This window comes from Crassostrea angulata, chromosome 3 (assembly GCF_025612915.1).
Source record: "Crassostrea angulata isolate pt1a10 chromosome 3, ASM2561291v2, whole genome shotgun sequence".
NCBI classification, from domain to species: domain Eukaryota; kingdom Metazoa; phylum Mollusca; class Bivalvia; order Ostreida; family Ostreidae; genus Magallana; species Magallana angulata.
In genome coordinates, this window is record NC_069113.1 from 26,412,747 (window position 1) to 26,434,982 (window position 22,236).

The 22,236-nt window shown below is 35.1% G+C and overlaps 1 protein-coding gene across 1 annotated transcript in view; it reads left to right on the forward strand.

Annotated features, from left to right (window-relative positions):
• The first annotated feature begins 33 nt into the window (after window positions 1–33).
• The window catches only part of LOC128176199 (uncharacterized), a 36,665-nt gene continuing 14,462 nt past the window's right edge, over window positions 34–22,236 (forward strand). Inside the window, exons 1-3 of the mRNA XM_052842342.1 lie at window positions 34–174; window positions 12,755–13,457; window positions 14,214–14,421. Coding sequence (XP_052698302.1) covers window positions 12,788–13,457; window positions 14,214–14,421 — 878 coding nt within the window. The 5' untranslated portion in view covers window positions 34–174; window positions 12,755–12,787. The remainder of the gene's footprint in view (window positions 175–12,754; window positions 13,458–14,213; window positions 14,422–22,236) is intronic.

Here is a 22,236-nt window from a genome sequence, read left to right on the forward strand (position 1 = left end):
ATTTTGATTTATGATTATTTATTTGATGATATTTCAGGTATTTTATTGAAAATGAAGATGTTTTGAGGTGTTGAGTGATATACGGAACTAAACATTTGTTGGTTCTACTTGAGATGGAAAAATTTGGTGGGAAAATGTCAACTGGATGACAGCAGCAAAGCCCGAACAAATAAAGTATGTTTACTTACAGTTAGCTTTATATACAAATTACTTTCATATACTTTGCCTTTTATACGTATGCCTTTTCAATGTCAATCCATGTGTACAGATTGTCACGTGTTCAACACGCACTAATTACATAAAAACTTAAAAAGTTATAATATGTTTACATTTCATGTTTTGTTCCTATTCAAACAATATTTTATGACATAGCTTTAAATATGCAATCAATAATATGCATTCATATGTCAAACTAATCTATGATAAAATATATCACTGTTTTTGTCACAACGGTGATAACTTATACACCAGTATACATTTACCATGCATTCATTGTAAATAGAGGAAATGTTGTTAATTATAAATGTAAAAAAAAGATAAAGAACAGCGTAAAAAATGCATTAAAAACAAATCAACACAGTTTTTCTGTTGAAACAATCACTTATATTTAATTTTTGAATGTTATCTGCTTGCAGTTACGAGTACATTCATGAGAGATTTAAAGTCCTGAATGGTTGATCGATTGATTCATTTGCAATGTTTATGATAAAGTTTTTTTTATTCTTTCTATCATGTAAGTTATTGGAGTCGATAATGCATCAAACATTTATGAAAGGTTCAGGGTTTTTGATAAGATTCATTCTATACTTTTATTTTGTTGCATTTATGGCAATATATATATATATCAACAAAAATAAATTAATTCTTTTATTTGCTTGATAAAATATGTTACATTGATGATTTTTATTAGCTCACCGAGACGAAGTCAAGGAGAGCTTATGCTATACCCTCGGCGTCGGCGTCCGGACCTGGTTAAAGTTTTTGTTGCAGGTCCTGTATCTAAGCTATTACTTGTCCTGTCTTCACCAAACTTGCATGGATGATGCATCTAGACCTACTTATGGACTTGAAAGACTTGGATGCTGAATCTGGGTCCTAAATTTCAGATGCTAGAGGAGGTTAAGGTTGTTGGACCAGGTTAAAGTTTTTGTTGCAGGTGCCCTTTGATAGCAATATCTTAGTTACTGCTGGTCCGTACTTCACCAAACTTGCATGGATGGTGTGTCTTATGATACTGATGCACCAGACAGGTTTGAGTGCTGAATCTGAGCTATAGGTTTCGGATGCTGGAGGAGGTTAAGGTTTTTGGAGCAGGTTAAAGTTTTTGTTGCAGGTGCCCATTGATAGCAATATCTAAGTTACTACTGGTCCTAACTTCACCAAACTTGTATGGATGATGCGTCTTATGATACTGATGCACCTGACAAGTTTGAATGCTGAATATGAGCAAAAGGTTTCGGATGCTGGAAGAGGTTAAGGTTTAGAGCTGGTTAAAGTTTTTGTTGCAGGTGCCCTCTGATGATTATATCTTAGTTACTACTGGTCCTAACTTCACCAAACTTGTATGGATGGTGCGTCTTATGATACTGATGCACCTGATAAGCTTGAATGCTGAATCTGAGCAATAGGATTCGGATGCTGGAGGAGGTTAAGGTTTTAAGAGCTGGTTAAATCAAGTTTTTGTTGCAGGTGCCCTCTGATGATGATATCTTTGTTATTACTTGTCCTTACTTCACCAGACTTCCATGGATGGTGTGTCTTATGATACTGATGAACCTGACAGGCTTGAATTCTGAGTGTGAGCCATAGGTTTCTGATGCTGGATAAAGTTAAGTTTTTTGGAACAGGTCACATGTTTAATAGATTATAGTACTATTTCAAACTTGCATAGTTGATTTAACTGTAATATGAATGAATCGCAGAGGTAGCTTCAGATGCAGAGCTTGATCTCCATTATCAAGGATGCTAAAAAATTAATCTTAGTTGTTACAGGTCCTAACTTCACCAAACTTGAATGGATGGTGTGTCTTATGATACAGATGCACCTGACAGGCAAGGTTGCTGAATCTGAGCCATAGGTTGCGGATGCTGGAGGAAGTTATGGTTTTAATTGGTAGTGCCCTCTGATGAAGATATCTTAGTTATTACTGGTCCAAACTTCACCAAACTTGCATGGATGATGTGTCTTATGATACCGATGCACCAGACAGGTTTGAGTGCTGAATCTGAGCTATAGGTTTCGGATGCTGGAGGAGGTTAAGGTTTTTGGAGCAGGTTAAAGTTTTTGTTGCAGGTGCCCATTGATAGCAATATCTAAGTTACTACTGGTCCTAACTTCACCAAACTTGTATGGATGATGCGTCTTATGATACTGATGCACCTGACAAGTTTGAATGCTGAATATGAGCAAAAGGTTTCGGATGCTGGAAGAGGTTAAGGTTTTTAGAGCTGGTTAAAGTTTTTGTTGCAGGTGCCCTCTGATGATTATATCTTAGTTACTACTGGTCCTAACTTCACCAAACTTGTATGGATGGTGCGTCTTATGATACTGATGCACCTGATAAGCTTGAATGCTGAATCTGAGCAATAGGATTCGGATGCTGGAGGAGGTTAAGGTTTTAAGAGCTGGTTAAATCAAGTTTTTGAAACAGGTGCCCTCTGATGATGATATCTTTGTTATTACTTGTCCTTACTTCACCAGACTTCCATGGATGGTGTGTCTTATGATACTGATGAACCTGACAGGCTTGAATGCTGAGTGTGAGCCATAGGTTTCGGATGCTGGATAAAGTTAAGTTTTTTGGAACAGGTCACATGTTTAATAGATTATAGTACTATTTCAAACTTGCATAGTTGATTTAACTGTAATATGAATGAATCGCAGAGGTAGCTTCAGATGCAGAGCTTGATCTCCATTATCAAGGATGTTAAAAAATTAATCTTAGTTGTTACAGGTCCTAACTTCACCAAACTTGAATGGATGGTGTGTCTTATGATACAGATGCACCTGACAGGCAAGGTTGCTGAATCTGAGCCATAGGTTGCGGATGCTGGAGGAAGTAATGGTTTTAATTGGTAGTGCCCTCTGATGAAGATATCTTAGTTATTACTGGTCCAAACTTCACCAAACTTGCATGGATGATGTGTCTTATGATACCGATGCACCAGACAGGTTTGAGTGCTGAATCTGAGCTATAGGTTTCGGATGCTGGAGGAGGTTAAGGTTTTTGGAGCAGGTTAAAGTTTTTGTTGCAGGTGCCCATTGATAGCAATATCTAAGTTACTACTGGTCCTAACTTCACCAAACTTGTATGGATGGTGCGTCTTATGATACTGATGCACCTGATAAGCTTGAATGCTGAATCCGAGCAATAGGATTCGGATGCTGGAGGAGGTTAAGGTTTTAAGAGCTGGTTAAATCAAGTTTTTGTTGCAGGTGCCCTCTGATGATGATATCTTTGTTATTACTTGTCCTTACTTCACCAGACTTCCATGGATGGTGTGTCTTATGATACTGATGAACCTGACAGGCTTGAATGCTGAGTGTGAGCCATAGGTTTCGGATGCTGGATAAAGTTAAGTTTTTTGGAACAGGTCACATGTTTAATAGATTATAGTACTATTTCAAACTTGCATAGTTGATTTAACTGTAATATGAATGAATCGCAGAGGTAGCTTCAGATGCAGAGCTTGATCTCCATTATCAAGGATGTTAAAAAATTAATCTTAGTTGTTACAGGTCCTAACTTCACCAAACTTGAATGGATGGTGTGTCTTATGATACAGATGCACCTGACAGGCAAGGTTGCTGAATCTGAGCCATAGGTTGCGGATGCTGGAGGAAGTAATGGTTTTAATTGGTAGTGCCCTCTGATGAAGATATCTTAGTTATTACTGGTCCAAACTTCACCAAACTTGCATGGATGATGTGTCTTATGATACCGATGCACCAGACAGGTTTGAGTGCTGAATCTGAGCTATAGGTTTCGGATGCTGGAGGAGGTTAAGGTTTTTGGAGCAGGTTAAAGTTTTTGTTGCAGGTGCCCATTGATAGCAATATCTAAGTTACTACTGGTCCTAACTTCACCAAACTTGTATGGATGATGCGTCTTATGATACTGATGCACCTGACAAGTTTGAATGCTGAATATGAGCAAAAGGTTTCGGATGCTGGAAGAGGTTAAGGTTTTTAGAGCTGGTTAAAGTTTTTGTTGCAGGTGCCCTCTGATGATTATATCTTAGTTACTACTGGTCCTAACTTCACCAAACTTGTATGGATGGTGCGTCTTATGATACTGATGCACCTGATAAGCTTGAATGCTGAATCTGAGCAATAGGATTCGGATGCTGGAGGAGGTTAAGGTTTTAAGAGCTGGTTAAATCAAGTTTTTGAAACAGGTGCCCTCTGATGATGATATCTTTGTTATTACTTGTCCTTACTTCACCAGACTTCCATGGATGGTGTGTCTTATGATACTGATGAACCTGACAGGCTTGAATGCTGAGTGTGAGCCATAGGTTTCGGATGCTGGATAAAGTTAAGTTTTTTGGAACAGGTCACATGTTTAATAGATTATAGTACTATTTCAAACTTGCATAGTTGATTTAACTGTAATATGAATGAATCGCAGAGGTAGCTTCAGATGCAGAGCTTGATCTCCATTATCAAGGATGCTAAAAAATTAATCTTAGTTGTTACAGGTCCTAACTTCACCAAACTTGAATGGATGGTGTGTCTTATGATACAGATGCACCTGACAGGCAAGGTTGCTGAATCTGAGCCATAGGTTGCGGATGCTGGAGGAAGTAATGGTTTTAATTGGTAGTGCCCTCTGATGAAGATATCTTAATTATTACTGGTCCAAACTTCACCAAACTTGCATGGATGATGTGTCTTATGATACCGATGCACCAGACAGGTTTGAGTGCTGAATCTGAGCTATAGGTTTCGGATGCTGGAGGAGGTTAAGGTTTTTGGAGCAGGTTAAAGTTTTTGTTGCAGGTGCCCATTGATAGCAATATCTAAGTTACTACTGGTCCTAACTTCACCAAACTTGTATGGATGATGCGTCTTATGATACTGATGCACCTGACAAGTTTGAATGCTGAATATGAGCAAAAGGTTTCGGATGCTGGAAGAGGTTAAGGTTTTTAGAGCTGGTTAAAGTTTTTGTTGCAGGTGCCCTCTGATGATTATATCTTAGTTACTACTGGTCCTAACTTCACCAAACTTGTATGGATGGTGCGTCTTATGATACTGATGCACCTGATAAGCTTGAATGCTGAATCTGAGCAATAGGATTCGGATGCTGGAGGAGGTTAAGGTTTTAAGAGCTGGTTAAATCAAGTTTTTGAAACAGGTGCCCTCTGATGATGATATCTTTGTTATTACTTGTCCTTACTTCACCAGACTTCCATGGATGGTGTGTCTTATGATACTGATGAACCTGACAGGCTTGAATGCTGAGTGTGAGCCATAGGTTTCGGATGCTGGATAAAGTTAAGTTTTTTGGAACAGGTCACATGTTTAATAGATTATAGTACTATTTCAAACTTGCATAGTTGATTTAACTGTAATATGAATGAATCGCAGAGGTAGCTTCAGATGCAGAGCTTGATCTCCATTATCAAGGATGTTAAAAAATTAATCTTAGTTGTTACAGGTCCTAACTTCACCAAACTTGAATGGATGGTGTGTCTTATGATACAGATGCACCTGACAGGCAAGGTTGCTGAATCTGAGCCATAGGTTGCGGATGCTGGAGGAAGTAATGGTTTTAATTGGTAGTGCCCTCTGATGAAGATATCTTAGTTATTACTGGTCCAAACTTCACCAAACTTGCATGGATGATGTGTCTTATGATACCGATGCACCAGACAGGTTTGAGTGCTGAATCTGAGCTATAGGTTTCGGATGCTGGAGGAGGTTAAGGTTTTTGGAGCAGGTTAAAGTTTTTGTTGCAGGTGCCCATTGATAGCAATATCTAAGTTACTACTGGTCCTAACTTCACCAAACTTGTATGGATGATGCGTCTTATGATACTGATGCACCTGACAAGTTTGAATGCTGAATATGAGCAAAAGGTTTCGGATGCTGGAAGAGGTTAAGGTTTTTAGAGCTGGTTAAAGTTTTTGTTGCAGGTGCCCTCTGATGATTATATCTTAGTTACTACTGGTCCTAACTTCACCAAACTTGTATGGATGGTGCGTCTTATGATACTGATGCACCTGATAAGCTTGAATGCTGAATCTGAGCAATAGGATTCGGATGCTGGAGGAGGTTAAGGTTTTAAGAGCTGGTTAAATCAAGTTTTTGAAACAGGTGCCCTCTGATGATGATATCTTTGTTATTACTTGTCCTTACTTCACCAGACTTCCATGGATGGTGTGTCTTATGATACTGATGAACCTGACAGGCTTGAATGCTGAGTGTGAGCCATAGGTTTCGGATGCTGGATAAAGTTAAGTTTTTTGGAACAGGTCACATGTTTAATAGATTATAGTACTATTTCAAACTTGCATAGTTGATTTAACTGTAATATGAATGAATCGCAGAGGTAGCTTCAGATGCAGAGCTTGATCTCCATTATCAAGGATGTTAAAAAATTAATCTTAGTTGTTACAGGTCCTAACTTCACCAAACTTGAATGGATGGTGTGTCTTATGATACAGATGCACCTGACAGGCAAGGTTGCTGAATCTGAGCCATAGGTTGCGGATGCTGGAGGAAGTAATGGTTTTAATTGGTAGTGCCCTCTGATGAAGATATCTTAGTTATTACTGGTCCAAACTTCACCAAACTTGCATGGATGATGTGTCTTATGATACCGATGCACCAGACAGGTTTGAGTGCTGAATCTGAGCTATAGGTTTCGGATGCTGGAGGAGGTTAAGGTTTTTGGAGCAGGTTAAAGTTTTTGTTGCAGGTGCCCATTGATAGCAATATCTAAGTTACTACTGGTCCTAACTTCACCAAACTTGTATGGATGATGCGTCTTATGATACTGATGCACCTGACAAGTTTGAATGCTGAATATGAGCAAAAGGTTTCGGATGCTGGAAGAGGTTAAGGTTTTTAGAGCTGGTTAAAGTTTTTGTTGCAGGTGCCCTCTGATGATTATATCTTAGTTACTACTGGTCCTAACTTCACCAAACTTGTATGGATGGTGCGTCTTATGATACTGATGCACCTGATAAGCTTGAATGCTGAATCTGAGCAATAGGATTCGGATGCTGGAGGAGGTTAAGGTTTTAAGAGCTGGTTAAATCAAGTTTTTGAAACAGGTGCCCTCTGATGATGATATCTTTGTTATTACTTGTCCTTACTTCACCAGACTTCCATGGATGGTGTGTCTTATGATACTGATGAACCTGACAGGCTTGAATGCTGAGTGTGAGCCATAGGTTTCGGATGCTGGATAAAGTTAAGTTTTTTGGAACAGGTCACATGTTTAATAGATTATAGTACTATTTCAAACTTGCATAGTTGATTTAACTGTAATATGAATGAATCGCAGAGGTAGCTTCAGATGCAGAGCTTGATCTCCATTATCAAGGATGTTAAAAAATTAATCTTAGTTGTTACAGGTCCTAACTTCACCAAACTTGAATGGATGGTGTGTCTTATGATACAGATGCACCTGACAGGCAAGGTTGCTGAATCTGAGCCATAGGTTGCGGATGCTGGAGGAAGTAATGGTTTTAATTGGTAGTGCCCTCTGATGAAGATATCTTAGTTATTACTGGTCCAAACTTCACCAAACTTGCATGGATGATGTGTCTTATGATACCGATGGACCAGACAGGTTTGAGTGCTGAATCTGAGCTATAGGTTTCGGATGCTGGAGGAGGTTAAGGTTTTTGGAGCAGGTTAAAGTTTTTGTTGCAGGTGCCCATTGATAGCAATATCTAAGTTACTACTGGTCCTAACTTCACCAAACTTGTATGGATGATGCGTCTTATGATACTGATGCACCTGACAAGTTTGAATGCTGAATATGAGCAAAAGGTTTCGGATGCTGGAAGAGGTTAAGGTTTTTAGAGCTGGTTAAAGTTTTTGTTGCAGGTGCCCTCTGATGATTATATCTTAGTTACTACTGGTCCTAACTTCACCAAACTTGTATGGATGGTGCGTCTTATGATACTGATGCACCTGATAAGCTTGAATGCTGAATCTGAGCAATAGGATTCGGATGCTGGAGGAGGTTAAGGTTTTAAGAGCTGGTTAAATCAAGTTTTTGAAACAGGTGCCCTCTGATGATGATATCTTTGTTATTACTTGTCCTTACTTCACCAGACTTCCATGGATGGTGTGTCTTATGATACTGATGAACCTGACAGGCTTGAATGCTGAGTGTGAGCCATAGGTTTCGGATGCTGGATAAAGTTAAGTTTTTTGGAACAGGTCACATGTTTAATAGATTATAGTACTATTTCAAACTTGCATAGTTGATTTAACTGTAATATGAATGAATCGCAGAGGTAGCTTCAGATGCAGAGCTTGATCTCCATTATCAAGGATGTTAAAAAATTAATCTTAGTTGTTACAGGTCCTAACTTCACCAAACTTGAATGGATGGTGTGTCTTATGATACAGATGCACCTGACAGGCAAGGTTGCTGAATCTGAGCCATAGGTTGCGGATGCTGGAGGAAGTAATGGTTTTAATTGGTAGTGCCCTCTGATGAAGATATCTTAGTTATTACTGGTCCAAACTTCACCAAACTTGCATGGATGATGTGTCTTATGATACCGATGCACCAGACAGGTTTGAGTGCTGAATCTGAGCTATAGGTTTCGGATGCTGGAGGAGGTTAAGGTTTTTGGAGCAGGTTAAAGTTTTTGTTGCAGGTGCCCATTGATAGCAATATCTAAGTTACTACTGGTCCTAACTTCACCAAACTTGTATGGATGATGCGTCTTATGATACTGATGCACCTGACAAGTTTGAATGCTGAATATGAGCAAAAGGTTTCGGATGCTGGAAGAGGTTAAGGTTTTTAGAGCTGGTTAAAGTTTTTGTTGCAGGTGCCCTCTGATGATTATATCTTAGTTACTACTGGTCCTAACTTCACCAAACTTGTATGGATGGTGCGTCTTATGATACTGATGCACCTGATAAGCTTGAATGCTGAATCTGAGCAATAGGATTCGGATGCTGGAGGAGGTTAAGGTTTTAAGAGCTGGTTAAATCAAGTTTTTGAAACAGGTGCCCTCTGATGATGATATCTTTGTTATTACTTGTCCTTACTTCACCAGACTTCCATGGATGGTGTGTCTTATGATACTGATGAACCTGACAGGCTTGAATGCTGAGTGTGAGCCATAGGTTTCGGATGCTGGATAAAGTTAAGTTTTTTGGAACAGGTCACATGTTTAATAGATTATAGTACTATTTCAAACTTGCATAGTTGATTTAACTGTAATATGAATGAATCGCAGAGGTAGCTTCAGATGCAGAGCTTGATCTCCATTATCAAGGATGCTAAAAAATTAATCTTAGTTGTTACAGGTCCTAACTTCACCAAACTTGAATGGTGTGTCTTATGATACAGATGCACCTGACAGGCAAGGTTGCTGAATCTGAGCCATAGGTTGCGGATGCTGGAGGAAGTAATGGTTTTAATTGGTAGTGCCCTCTGATGAAGATATCTTAGTTATTACTGGTCCAAACTTCACCAAACTTGCATGGATGATGTGTCTTATGATACCGATGCACCAGACAGGTTTGAGTGCTGATTCTGAGCTATAGGTTTCGGATGCTGGAGGAGGTTAAGGTTTTTGGAGCAGGTTAAAGTTTTTGTTGCAGGTGCCCATTGATAGCAATATCTAAGTTACTACTGGTCCTAACTTCACCAAACTTGTATGGATGATGCGTCTTATGATACTGATGCACCTGACAAGTTTGAATGCTGAATATGAGCAAAAGGTTTCGGAAGCTGGAAGAGGTTAAGGTTTTTAGAGCTGGTTAAAGTTTTTGTTGCAGGTGCCCTCTGATGATTATATCTTAGTTACTACTGGTCCTAACTTCACCAAACTTGTATGGATGGTGCGTCTTATGATACTGATGCACCTGATAAGCTTGAATGCTGAATCTGAGCAATAGGATTCGGATGCTGGAGGAGGTTAAGGTTTTAAGAGCTGGTTAAATCAAGTTTTTGAAACAGGTGCCCTCTGATGATGATATCTTTGTTATTACTTGTCCTTACTTTACCAGACTTCCATGGATGGTGTGTCTTATGATACTGATGAACCTGACAGGCTTGAATGCTGAGTGTGAGCCATAGGTTTCGGATGCTGGATAAAGTTAAGTTTTTTGGAACAGGTCACATGTTTAATAGATTATAGTACTATTTCAAACTTGCATAGTTGATTTAACTGTAATATGAATGAATCGCAGAGGTAGCTTCAGATGCAGAGCTTGATCTCCATTATCAAGGATGCTAAAAAATTAATCTTAGTTGTTACAGGTCCTAACTTCACCAAACTTGAATGGATGGTGTGTCTTATGATACAGATGCACCTGACAGGCAAGGTTGCTGAATCTGAGCCATAGGTTGCGGATGCTGGAGGAAGTAATGGTTTTAATTGGTAGTGCCCTCTGATGAAGATATCTTAGTTATTACTGGTCCAAACTTCACCAAACTTGCATGGATGATGTGTCTTATGATACCGATGCACCTGATGGGCTTGAATGCTTAATCTTAGTCATAGGTTTCGGATGCTGGATGAGGTTTAGTTTTTTGGAACAGATCACATGTTTTATAGATGAAAGCTTGCATAGTTGATTTAACTTTATTATAAATTAAACGCAGAGGTTGCTTCAGATGCAGAGCCTATCTCCATTATCAAGGATGCTAAAGAAATCTCCTACCTCACTCAAACCAGATCGATAGATAGATGTGTTTGTTGATAAATGATAAAACATGATTCCTATGATATAGTATTGTATGATATATATGATACAATATAATATAATATGTTATATTATAAAAAGTTATACGATACGATATGATATTGTATCAATTTTTTTGATATTTTATGATAAGATATTGTATCATGATATTGTTATTTAATGTATTGTATATTATGATACAATATTGTATAATATTATATTGTATTTTTAATTTATTATTTTATCAAATGATACAATTACATAAGATATTGCAAAATATTATATTGTATCCTATGATACAATATTGTATATTCTATAATATTGTATCATACAATATTTATAATATGATATTGGTTTCAGTAATATAGAATTATATCACATGAAATTGTATTATATGATATTGTAATATTATATTATATTGTATCATACGATATTGTATGATATGATATTGGTTTATATGATATATTATCATATCACATGAAATTGTATTATATGATATTGTAATATATATTATGTGTCATATGATACAATATGTATAATATAATAATGTATTTTATAATATTTTACTTTATCACATAATATTGTATCATTTGATAAGATACAATGTTGGAATCAAATTATATTGTATTATATGATATAATATCATATAATGTATCAAATATGTTTCAGTGTCATTCAATACAATATTGTACTATATTATACAATATAATATCATGTTTCAGTGTTATGATGTATTATGTAATATGATATTGTAATATAATACTATATTGTATTATATTTTATGATATTGTATTATGTGATCAAATACAATAAGGTATAACACAATACAATGTCATATCAACGTTGCAATATCATATCTCATTATTGTTTATTACAGTATTTTATTGTATTATATGATATATATTATAAATACGACATGATGCAATATTTAATTTTATATCATTGAATTGATTAACATATGAACATATGATTATCATAAAAAAAATTATCAGATGATATACAATATTTTGTCAAAACAGAATCCATGAATATCCAAGATCATAAAGTATGATTTTCATATAAAATGATAAAGGTGGTCTTATGAAGGTGATGTCTCATAAGGGTGATGCTCCGTCTCGGTGAGCTTAGTAATCTATGATTACCTATGTTTTAGATTGAAGTAACCCAATTTTTTAAAGGTCTTTCTAACCTTGCTTTGTTAAATTATTTTAATCCACTTTAAGTGGATTAAAATCTTGATCAAATTTGAAGTATGCCCAAAAATAAGTGCAAGTGAATTTAAACCATATAGCAATATTATTATTAAATATGGATAGTAACATTAATTTCACACACAGATTAATTACATGTATATTGATATTAGTAATTGATTGTGCATGCAATTAAATGAAAAAATTTCAGTAATTGATTGTGCATGCAATTAAATGAAAAAATTTCAGTTTGGCATTGAAAATTAAAGCATATAATAGTACTAGAAAAAATATTTGTATCAATTTAAGTGATGACAGAAGTATTGTAGAAAAAGAAAAGAATATTTATATATCAATGATCAGACAAGATCTATTTATCTGCTGACTCACTGTGTCTCAGAAAGCCAAACAGATACCATATAACAACTCATTTTCAGAATAGAATAATGAGAAATTGGAGTACATAATAAAATCGGGAAATGTAATGCTTTTTGAAAAATCCTGGTTTGCTATTTCTATAGTCATGAATCTTAGACACTGAATTTGAACGAAAAGAAATTTAAAAATGATTGAAGATTAAAGGAATGTTGAGAATAAAAACAAAATTGCTCTTTTATGTATAAGTTAGTACATTACATTTTATATGTTAATCACATTTTTATTTTTCTAGAGACTGAAGATGTTTAGCAGCTAGAATTCAAAGATGTTAACCCTTGGCCTAGGATTGAGAAGGCTATGTTGTCTTTCTAAATGCAGTTCATCCAAATTGTTGTTCATACAGAACTATGACTATTCCAGTCAGCAAGAAAGTGTTCAAGATGTTATAGCATCTATCATCAGAAATGCCAAAGATAATGACTCCCAACTTAATGACAGTCTCCCCAAGAGTTCGAAGTCTAGTCCAACAAAGAGGACCCAACAGGGATCCTCGGGAATCATTGCTGATAAAAAATACGAGAGTGAAAGGAATAGAAATGAACAAAAAAAATCTTCTCCATCTTCTGATATTGCTAGTGAACTAGAAATTGAAACCGCAGAACCAGTTGTGATTCAAAGGAAGAAGGCACCTGTTGCAAATCAACCACTTTTGACCAGAAAGGTCATGCAGGCTTTGCGAAGTTTAACAGATGATGAAGCTGAAACTCTTGCTTTTATAAAGAATGTGAAACTTTCACAACCTCTGGTTCCAGAGCAGGAGGAGTATCTAGAGAGGTTCACAAGCTTTGTGCAGGAAATGAATTTAAGAAACTTGCCGGCAGTCACTCGCATTATCAGTGCAACTCAGACAGACTACCAGAAGTTCATTCTTGAGCAGTGGAAGTTAAGGATGGTGGAAGAATTGGGAGTCCAAGGGTTCGAAGAATACCAGAAAGGTTAATTATACCATGCAGTATGTTGAAGTTAATTAATATGAAAAGAAAAGTGTTAATACTTTTAAAGTTCTCTAAATCACCTTGTTGATAAGGCAGAATGATTTTTTTAGAGGCAGGGGATGGGGGTGTGGAGGCCACTAAGAGGCCCCCATAAGTTTCAGGGTGAAGCAGCTAGTGCCCTTTACTCCTTTGTCCATCCAAAACTTGCATATTTTATCTACCCTTGGTCCAATCTAGCTCATGCTTCACCTCTAGGGTGCCTTTTGGTAAAAGATGTGTAGTTGCCTTGAACAAAGTTTCTTGGAAAGAAGCCAAGGTCCTATCAGACCTCTGAAAATCTGTGTCTGGACCAAATATTCTCTCCTTGCCAACGAGAGATATTGATAAAAGTTGTAGAACTTGTTTGCCAATCGTTGTAAAAAATATAATTCATTTCATTTTAAAAATATTCTCTTTCCTTTGTCCTATCTGGCTCATACTTCATATACCGGTACCTGTACTATATTACATACTGCTTGTGGGTAAAGGATGTGCATTAAGTTTGAACCACATTTCGAGGTCAATGGTGAAGGTCATAGCAGATCTCTTTAAATTTATTCCAGAGGTTATATCTCTGGAAAACTTGGTTTAAAATATCATAAAATCTATAGTTAGATGATATACCAGTACTTTAGTTGAAAATATGTTTTGATGTTCAAAATGCTATATTAGTATATACACTGTATACAGTATTGAGATAACAAATTCTTTTTGCAGAAAACTTTGAAAAAGGACACAAGCTGCACTATGCCATACAACAGAAACTCTTGGAGGAACCTTTAGAGGTTACCCCAAACATTGAGGGATACTGGAAGAGTCTTCAGCTTGTCTTACCAGCGCTAGAACATGTGTACTCCCTGGAGGATAATGTGGTTCACCCATATCTACATTACAGGGGCATATTTGATTGCCTTGCCATTTACAGGTATGAATCTAAAGAAGAATAACTCTTTTGGTCTTGTGGTATTCAAGTTCTTTAATCTTTATCCCATTGATTATCATCATACTAAAGATTATTAGATAGTGTTTGTTCTTCTTTATTTAATACGGCACATAAAATTAAAACTGAAAATTAAAAGGATACTTTTTTACTTTATTTACTTTTGTCCAGCGAGTTGTAATAAAAACACAGTAAATTTGAGGGTCCTTCTCCAACATAAAGGCTGAATATTTTAGATTTATTAAGAGTTATCCAACTTTACTGAGAATTGGACATGGCTTGGGGTTATTACCATACCAGCTAATCAATAATTCACAGAAATTTTTAATTATAATATATGGTACAACCTGCATATCTCAAAATAAAATAGTTTTTGCAGTGCTCTGTATTATAATTTTGGACCGAAATCTTAAATGTATCAAAATGTAAAATGCTATATCTCCCCTCATTAAAAGATAAATGAAGTACCTGTATCCACTCAACATAGATTGAAAAAATAATACATGTATTGATAAGTACAGGTAGTTAACAATAACATAGATAAAGGGAAACGTGCATCTTTGAAAAGTATAAGTAAATTGTAGATATGTGTGTGGTCACAGCAAGGAGGTATGAATGTTAGAAATGAAAAAAGTCTGTAGGGGCTCTCTTTGATACTAGATCTTGGTCGTATTGAAGGATTTCTTCCAGAAGCATTCATTTAGAATGGCTTGCGGCCCATCCTTTGGTTGTTTGATGTTTTAAGCCATTTCCCTAAATATCATGTCGCAGAATCCAACTCCTTCAACACTGGTGTTGTTGCTCTATATCTGGCTTCATACCAAACAATGCAATACCAAGTGCAGGAAAACAGTTTCATGTATACAATTCATGTGAATGAAAATTCTCTAGGGGGGTCGTTCAGTATGAATGCTTCGAGGTTGGAATGAAGGGCGTTTTTACATATTACAATTAAAACTGATGCAGCCATAGGTTTTTTTGTGTCGTCAGATTTTTTGTCTTCTCTGTAAATAAGTGCATTTTAATTACTTTTTCAACAGTAGTTCTTTCCCTCCCCATCATTTCTTCAATGTTACACGTGAGTAATTGCTTCTAAACATTCTTTCCTGCCAGGAGAGATATGTCTTGAAATATGTAAATGAATCTGGTAAATGGGAATGGTCCGATTACATTTTTGTTTGTTTATTGGGTCAACTTTATTTTCTTACCCCCCCCCCCCTTTTCTAAAATTGCAACCTACGATCAAAGGGTGTACAGTGACGTTGAATGATATTTGTAGGTCAAGTGTCAAGGTCATATTAGATCTTGCAAAATTCTTTTTTCAGAGCATATATATACTCTCCACTTGGCCCTGTTTGGCTCCTATTTCACATTAACACAGCTTTTGGGCTAGTGGTATGCAGTGACTATATATATAATTGAAGCAAGTCAATGTGAAGGTCATACCAGATCTCTTTATAATCAGTTTTAGACAATAGATTATTTCCCATTTGCTTAATCTTGCTCAGTTGAACAAAAATGTCTGTATGTAAGGGGTAATGAGATTGAAATAAAAGTTGTATGCCAGCTGGAAAATTTATAAGTTATAGGTCAAGGTCAAAGCAAAATTCTCTTAAATGCTTTTCATCCTATTGTCAATTATTTAAGCAGGGCCCTTTGAGATGGTCACTATCTTAAATAAGTTATCACATCATTAATAGATAACTTTTGGTAATTTTGGATTTAAAATCCATCACCACAGTTTCAATTTGATACACCATGAAAACTGAATCTGTTGATCATTTCACTCATTATAAAAAATATATTTATGGTCTGTCTATTGGTATGATGTTACATGATATTGTAATGCTGTACCAAGATTAAAAAAAAATCATCCAATGTTCCTTCATTAAGAAAAAAAATAACTCAGAAACAGGAATCCATTGATGTGGAAAAAGTCAATTATGGGATACTTAAAAAATAATTGAAAATAATTCTATTATCAAACCTGTTTTTTATTAAAAGTAATGAAAGATGAAAGACAACTTGACATTTATTTCTGTAATCTGCAATTTTTACATCAATATTTATGATGATACCATCTTCTTCACTGATGGAAAGTTGGATGTTTCATTTTCCTAACAGCTTTTATTTTTATGTCAATGAATATCTCTGATTTGTAGGTTAACGAACATGTAATCTTCTACTGTCTGTTGAGATTGAGCAGTGCTCCATTTTCAACATCCTCAGCTCAAGTATTGACCCAGTTGATTCCCGCATAGTGATCAGGTCTTGATACCCTGAATCCCTGGGGATAACGTGTCCAGAATTCAGTCCTTGACTTTAATTTTCAAATCATTGTGCTAATAAAAGCAGCTAAATTGTTCCAGACCACTGCGAAGAATTTTGTTTCCTTTTAAATTGCACTTTAAAAAATAAAAGCTACCAGTAAGATGTTGAGAGGTATTTTAGCCTCTTGATATACATACAAACAAATGCGAAATTGAACAAAATTGAAAATTATGTAACAGCCAGTTGTAAGTGTAGGTTTTTTGCCATTCCATTTTTGCTTCATAGGTAAACAGTTCATGTTCGTAATCAAGAAATGTCACTTTGAGTTAAAATGCTACTTTAATTAATGGACCTTTGCTACTATACTTGGATGCCAACATGTTCTCTTCTGTGAGGAAATTCTGACTACGAGGTGAATTTTATAGGATACAAAGTTTTCTTTATGAATAAAGAATATTGGGATTATGCAATGTGATAGCTTTAAGGTTTTGCTCGAGATGAAATAATTAACGTGTTGATGTAATTTTTCAATTACAAATGCTTTAAACCTTTTGTTCCAACTGCAAGCAATTAATGTAGATTTGAATAGCTCACAGGAGTTGAATGATTAAAACCATTAATAATATGATCACCTTATTGTCATCAAGCAGGAATATATTCAGCTTGTATGAAAGATACTTACGAGATTATCCCATTTAAAACTTAGTGTGAATGATGCAAACTTGGTTGAACAAAAATGACATTTCTTAAAGCTTATGAATAATTTGTTTATGAAGAATTTATAATCCTCATATATTTTTGGCATAGAAATTTCTTTAAATACAAAAATATTTCGATCAAAAGTTTCAAAATAATTTTTGATATTTTAAGTTTTGTCTTTTTGGAATTTGATTTTTACGTCCATTGGCAAGTAAAAACCTTTCAGTAGTCAAGAGAAAATGAATTGAAGAACATTTTTGATGTGATCTAAATCTTTAAATTTCTATAGTTTTGTTTCAAGCATTCTTTTTCTTTTTCACAAATGACGTAGAAAATTATATCTGACAAGTGACATGCACCCAAGCTGCTGTGAATGTCATCTCAAAATTGGATGATAATCTACCAAAAACAGCTCCTGTAAATTCCGACAGTTAATTAACCAGTACCAAAGCAGCAAAATTCATTCTAGGGGGAAACGAATCTGTAAGTAGATGCAGATGATGACAAGTTTTTCACAGAGGTAAGTGGCAATCAGGCCGGCTCTACGACACCCAATCTGTTTACACTATCTGCGGTGTCAAGATTTCCACCGGACATGATTGGTTATTTTACTTTCTCAGCTCTGACTAATGAGACATGAAGAAATAGATGAGCTGACAAATTGCTGCTATTATCTCAACTTTGCTGAACCATCTATCACACCGTAGTCTCTCTCTTATCGAGAAATATTCCTGTCCACCCAATTTGGACACATTGGAAATGGACAAATGTCATTTGTGTTTGGGTACAGCATTCCTGATTCTCCTCTTTTTTGATCATTCGAATGCAATGTATTATGGTTTTTCGCCTGGATGTCGGCTGTCATCAAAAATATATACATTTTACAAGCCCAAATATTCCAATTACCATGCAGCAAGCTAGAAGCTTGTGTGACAAAAATGTTTGTCATGTCTCTCCAGTGACATCAGGCAAAAAAATGTTTTATAGGTATATTATAATCTCCCAAATTGATCCTATTCAACCCTGTTTATAAACGACCAAAATTGTTTTCCCCAAACCTATGAATATGATTAATTGCAAGAAAATGAAGATTCAGAATTCTTGGTTTATATGGGTGCATACATGTAGGATTTTGAGCCTTCCCTTTGGCTATCCCTTCCATTCTGTTAGAGAATGTTTCTTTGATATTCATTCGTAATGCAAGAGTTCATTTTTTACTACTCCCATCACCATATTTTTGCACTGAGAGATTTTCCATACTTTGTTGTTTGTCAATTTTCAAAGTCTTCACATAGTATAGAAATTCTAAAAGATGCAAAATGTTTTTCCTAGCATTTTTTTTGTTTGGAAAGTACCCAAATCGTGTGGCAGACGGGCACCAAAAATACTTACATTGTTGTAATTGAGTAACAAACTATCTTTCTGACGTACATTATCAGGAGGGTTAAAAAAAAATGAAGCTCTCTGGATTTTCAAATCGATTAGATATATATGTGCCAAAAATAGTTCTTCCAGATTCTTAGACTTTATCAGTGAAAAGAGGGTTAATTAATTAGATGAATTCACCTAAGTGGTATCTTCATTTCAAAACAAGTGTTGAAGAAGCTCTCTAGCTATTATGCAATTAGTCATCTCCTGGTCTACTGGGGAGAAAGCTATCTCGGAGGCTTTTGATGATGCTCTTCAAAAAAAGAGCCAAAAGTGCTATCAGAGATGTGTCTCATATTCTTTGAAAATGTCTAGTGTTTCTGGTTGTTTCCTGAAATTAATACCTGGGTTCATTATGCAGTTGAAGCATGGAAAAGGAAGTTAATTAATCCAGACAAGTTTAGTTCACCTGAGCAGAATTTACACAGACTTTCCAAAGTCCTTTTGAAATATATCAGTTATTTTCACATATCTTATTAAAATTTCTCTACTTTTACATGTGTTACAGGAAATTATTCTGATATACATGTATATTCTGGGTTTCTGGGATATATATTGGATGTAAGTTCATGATAAACAGGTGTTTTTAACATCTAGCTAACAAAAATTTCTGTTTTTAGTTCAGATGCATGTATAAAATCTAGCTGATTTGTTACTCAAAGAATTTTTTTGAAATGTCATTTTTATAATCCTTTTCCTGTTTAGTGAATACTCAGCAAGAAAAAAATGAAATATTTGTAATGTGTTAAATTATTAAAACAAGCAGGTATTGTATCTTTTGAAATGTACAGGTCTTCTAAATACAATATCAGCCGGGTCACTAAATAGACTTCAACACAATCAGTGAAATTTTGGACTTAATTTTATAAAATATGTCAGACTCTGGGTTTCTTTTAATAGATTTTGATTTTAGAAATATAAAACCATTTTTTTTTTGTGATTTAACAATTGTTCTGTCGAAATTCATTTGCAGTGTATAAGTGTTCACTGGCGCACACAAAAAATCAAATATAAGGATAATAATGATTTCCATGCTATGAAAGCTAGGGATTCACAAAACATGTATATTTATTGGAAATCCAACAATCTCATTGTTACAGGGATTGTTACATGAAGGATACTTTGAAAAAAATAATTTGTAAAATCCACCCCTTGCAAAATGGTTCTGTACTTTACTGATAGATATTTCATTTGACAGTCCAATTTTCATTTCAAAGATGTAATATATTGCTCTGTCAAGTTACTTGGCACATTTTCAGGCTGAAATCTTCAAGTTACAAATCTCTGACATAATAACCTTTGCTCTCAGATATGATATCTGTCTTCCTTTCTGAAAATACAAAAGGAAAAGTCCACTCCTTTTTAGAAGATTTGACAAATGATGTCACATTAAAACCACTCGTGTGATGCTGGTACATCATTGCTGTCATTTATATTGCTTGTTTAAATGTGTCACTTGCTTCTTTATATAAAATGTTGCTCTTAATGAAAATAAATAGGTTTCAGACTTTGTGAACTACTTTCCATTGTTAGATGTTGGTTACAATTTAAGGTTTTTTGAAATAATTTTAGAAGCTTGTGAGCATGCTTTCTATATTGACTTACTGGTATGAAGCTTAATTGATGATACTGTATATCAGAAGTAGGATGCTCTAAAAGTGAAATTCTGATGCATAGAATCCATAAAAAAAAGTTGACATTCCATTACATTAATGGACGTACATATTAAAACACATACAGATCTTGTAAACTGATCTATAAAAGCTTTTTAGACTTCATATTTATTGTTTCTACATGCAGAGATCTGAAAAGTAGACATATAGAGGCTGAAAGGTTGGAAAAGTTGACCTTGATAATGACCTTGCCAATACAAAGATTTGACCTCATATGACCTTTTTATGATATACGTAGTTCAATCAGCTGGTATTTTTGTTTATTTGTATATTTTTAGAAAATAAATAAGAACAGTTTTTTGGTCACCTGGGTCATTCATGTTATGTCCAAAATTGTGAAATTCATGGTGCTTGAATTAGGGGTTTAGACCCTAGGGTGGGACCAATTATGGCCATTTAATGAACATTGAATTTGAATTTTAGAAAATCAACATCTATACTACTATACAAATTTAAAAAAGAACTAAACCATTGCTGTAACCTAGCTATTTTTTGCAAACACCATCATTTTGGGACAGATTCAGTTTGTATTTTGACTATGGACCAGATGCTTAATGTAAAGGATTAAGTTATAAAACCATGCACAACTGCAAGTCAAGAATGTGTATGAGATCATAACATGCATTTGTTTTTAAAAAACCAAATATATGTGCATAAATTAAAACTATATTTTTGTAAATAAATCATTTTAATAATGATCAAAGTTCAGCTTGAGATTTTCTTGTCTCTTTAATGTTATTACAGTAGAAAATATCTGAGTCAGATTTTGATTAGCAGGTAATTAAACCCATTTCAGAAGTAGATGTAAATCTTGATTTAGACTGAAAGAAAATAGAGACGTTCTTGGCCAGAGAATTTGAGAGGATGAATGTTAATGATGGCGGACTAATTAAAGTTGAGGAGATTTATATCAGATTGCATAATGCAACTTGGAGTCTGAACATAAAACTATTCATTTACCAAATTAAAGTAACAATGTTTGAAATTCCGTAAAAATAGCAGACACCTGCTGCTTTCAGATTTAGAATCTAGAGGATTTTTTCCCTGATCTTTTTTTCTTTCGAAAAAAAGAAGTATTAACAAACAAACTTTGCATGATTAATTTGAAATGAACTGCCGCACCGCACAAAATGCTTGGCTTATATCCGATACCTGTAATTTTTGAACTTGCGCTTCCAATTCTTTAACAGCATGATGAAAGGCGAAGGAATGAGTTATCAAGCAAAACATGCATTTATATAAATCTCAATTGTCAGCAGGTGGCTGCAGTTTCAATGCAAATGGCTGCATGTGAGGCGATAAATTATTGGATAATTAGAGGTGGTGGTAGCCAAGAAATGTCATGTCCAGACACCCAGGGATTCTGCTACTGTTGAGTGATTAGGGTTCCTTCCTGGGTTCAGAGATAGTCAGAAAGAGAAATTGCACTTGGCTTGAGCCATGCTTCTATTGTGATATGGCTAACGTATTTTTGTTAAAAAATGATAAAATTCAAAGAGAGAGAGAGAGAGAGGGAGAATTTTTTTATGATTTTGATGAGCTCCAAAGATAAGGCAGGTTTAAGGGGTTCAATATGATTGTTGGTTTTAAGGATTTTTGTATCCACTTTAATTAAGAAAGAAGATAATGTCCCAATTCACAGAAGATAACATTACTTTCATTGGAGTTACTGATCCCACATTTTTTGAAAGAAAAAGGAAAAAATAAGAAAATGCTCGCCTGTCAAAGT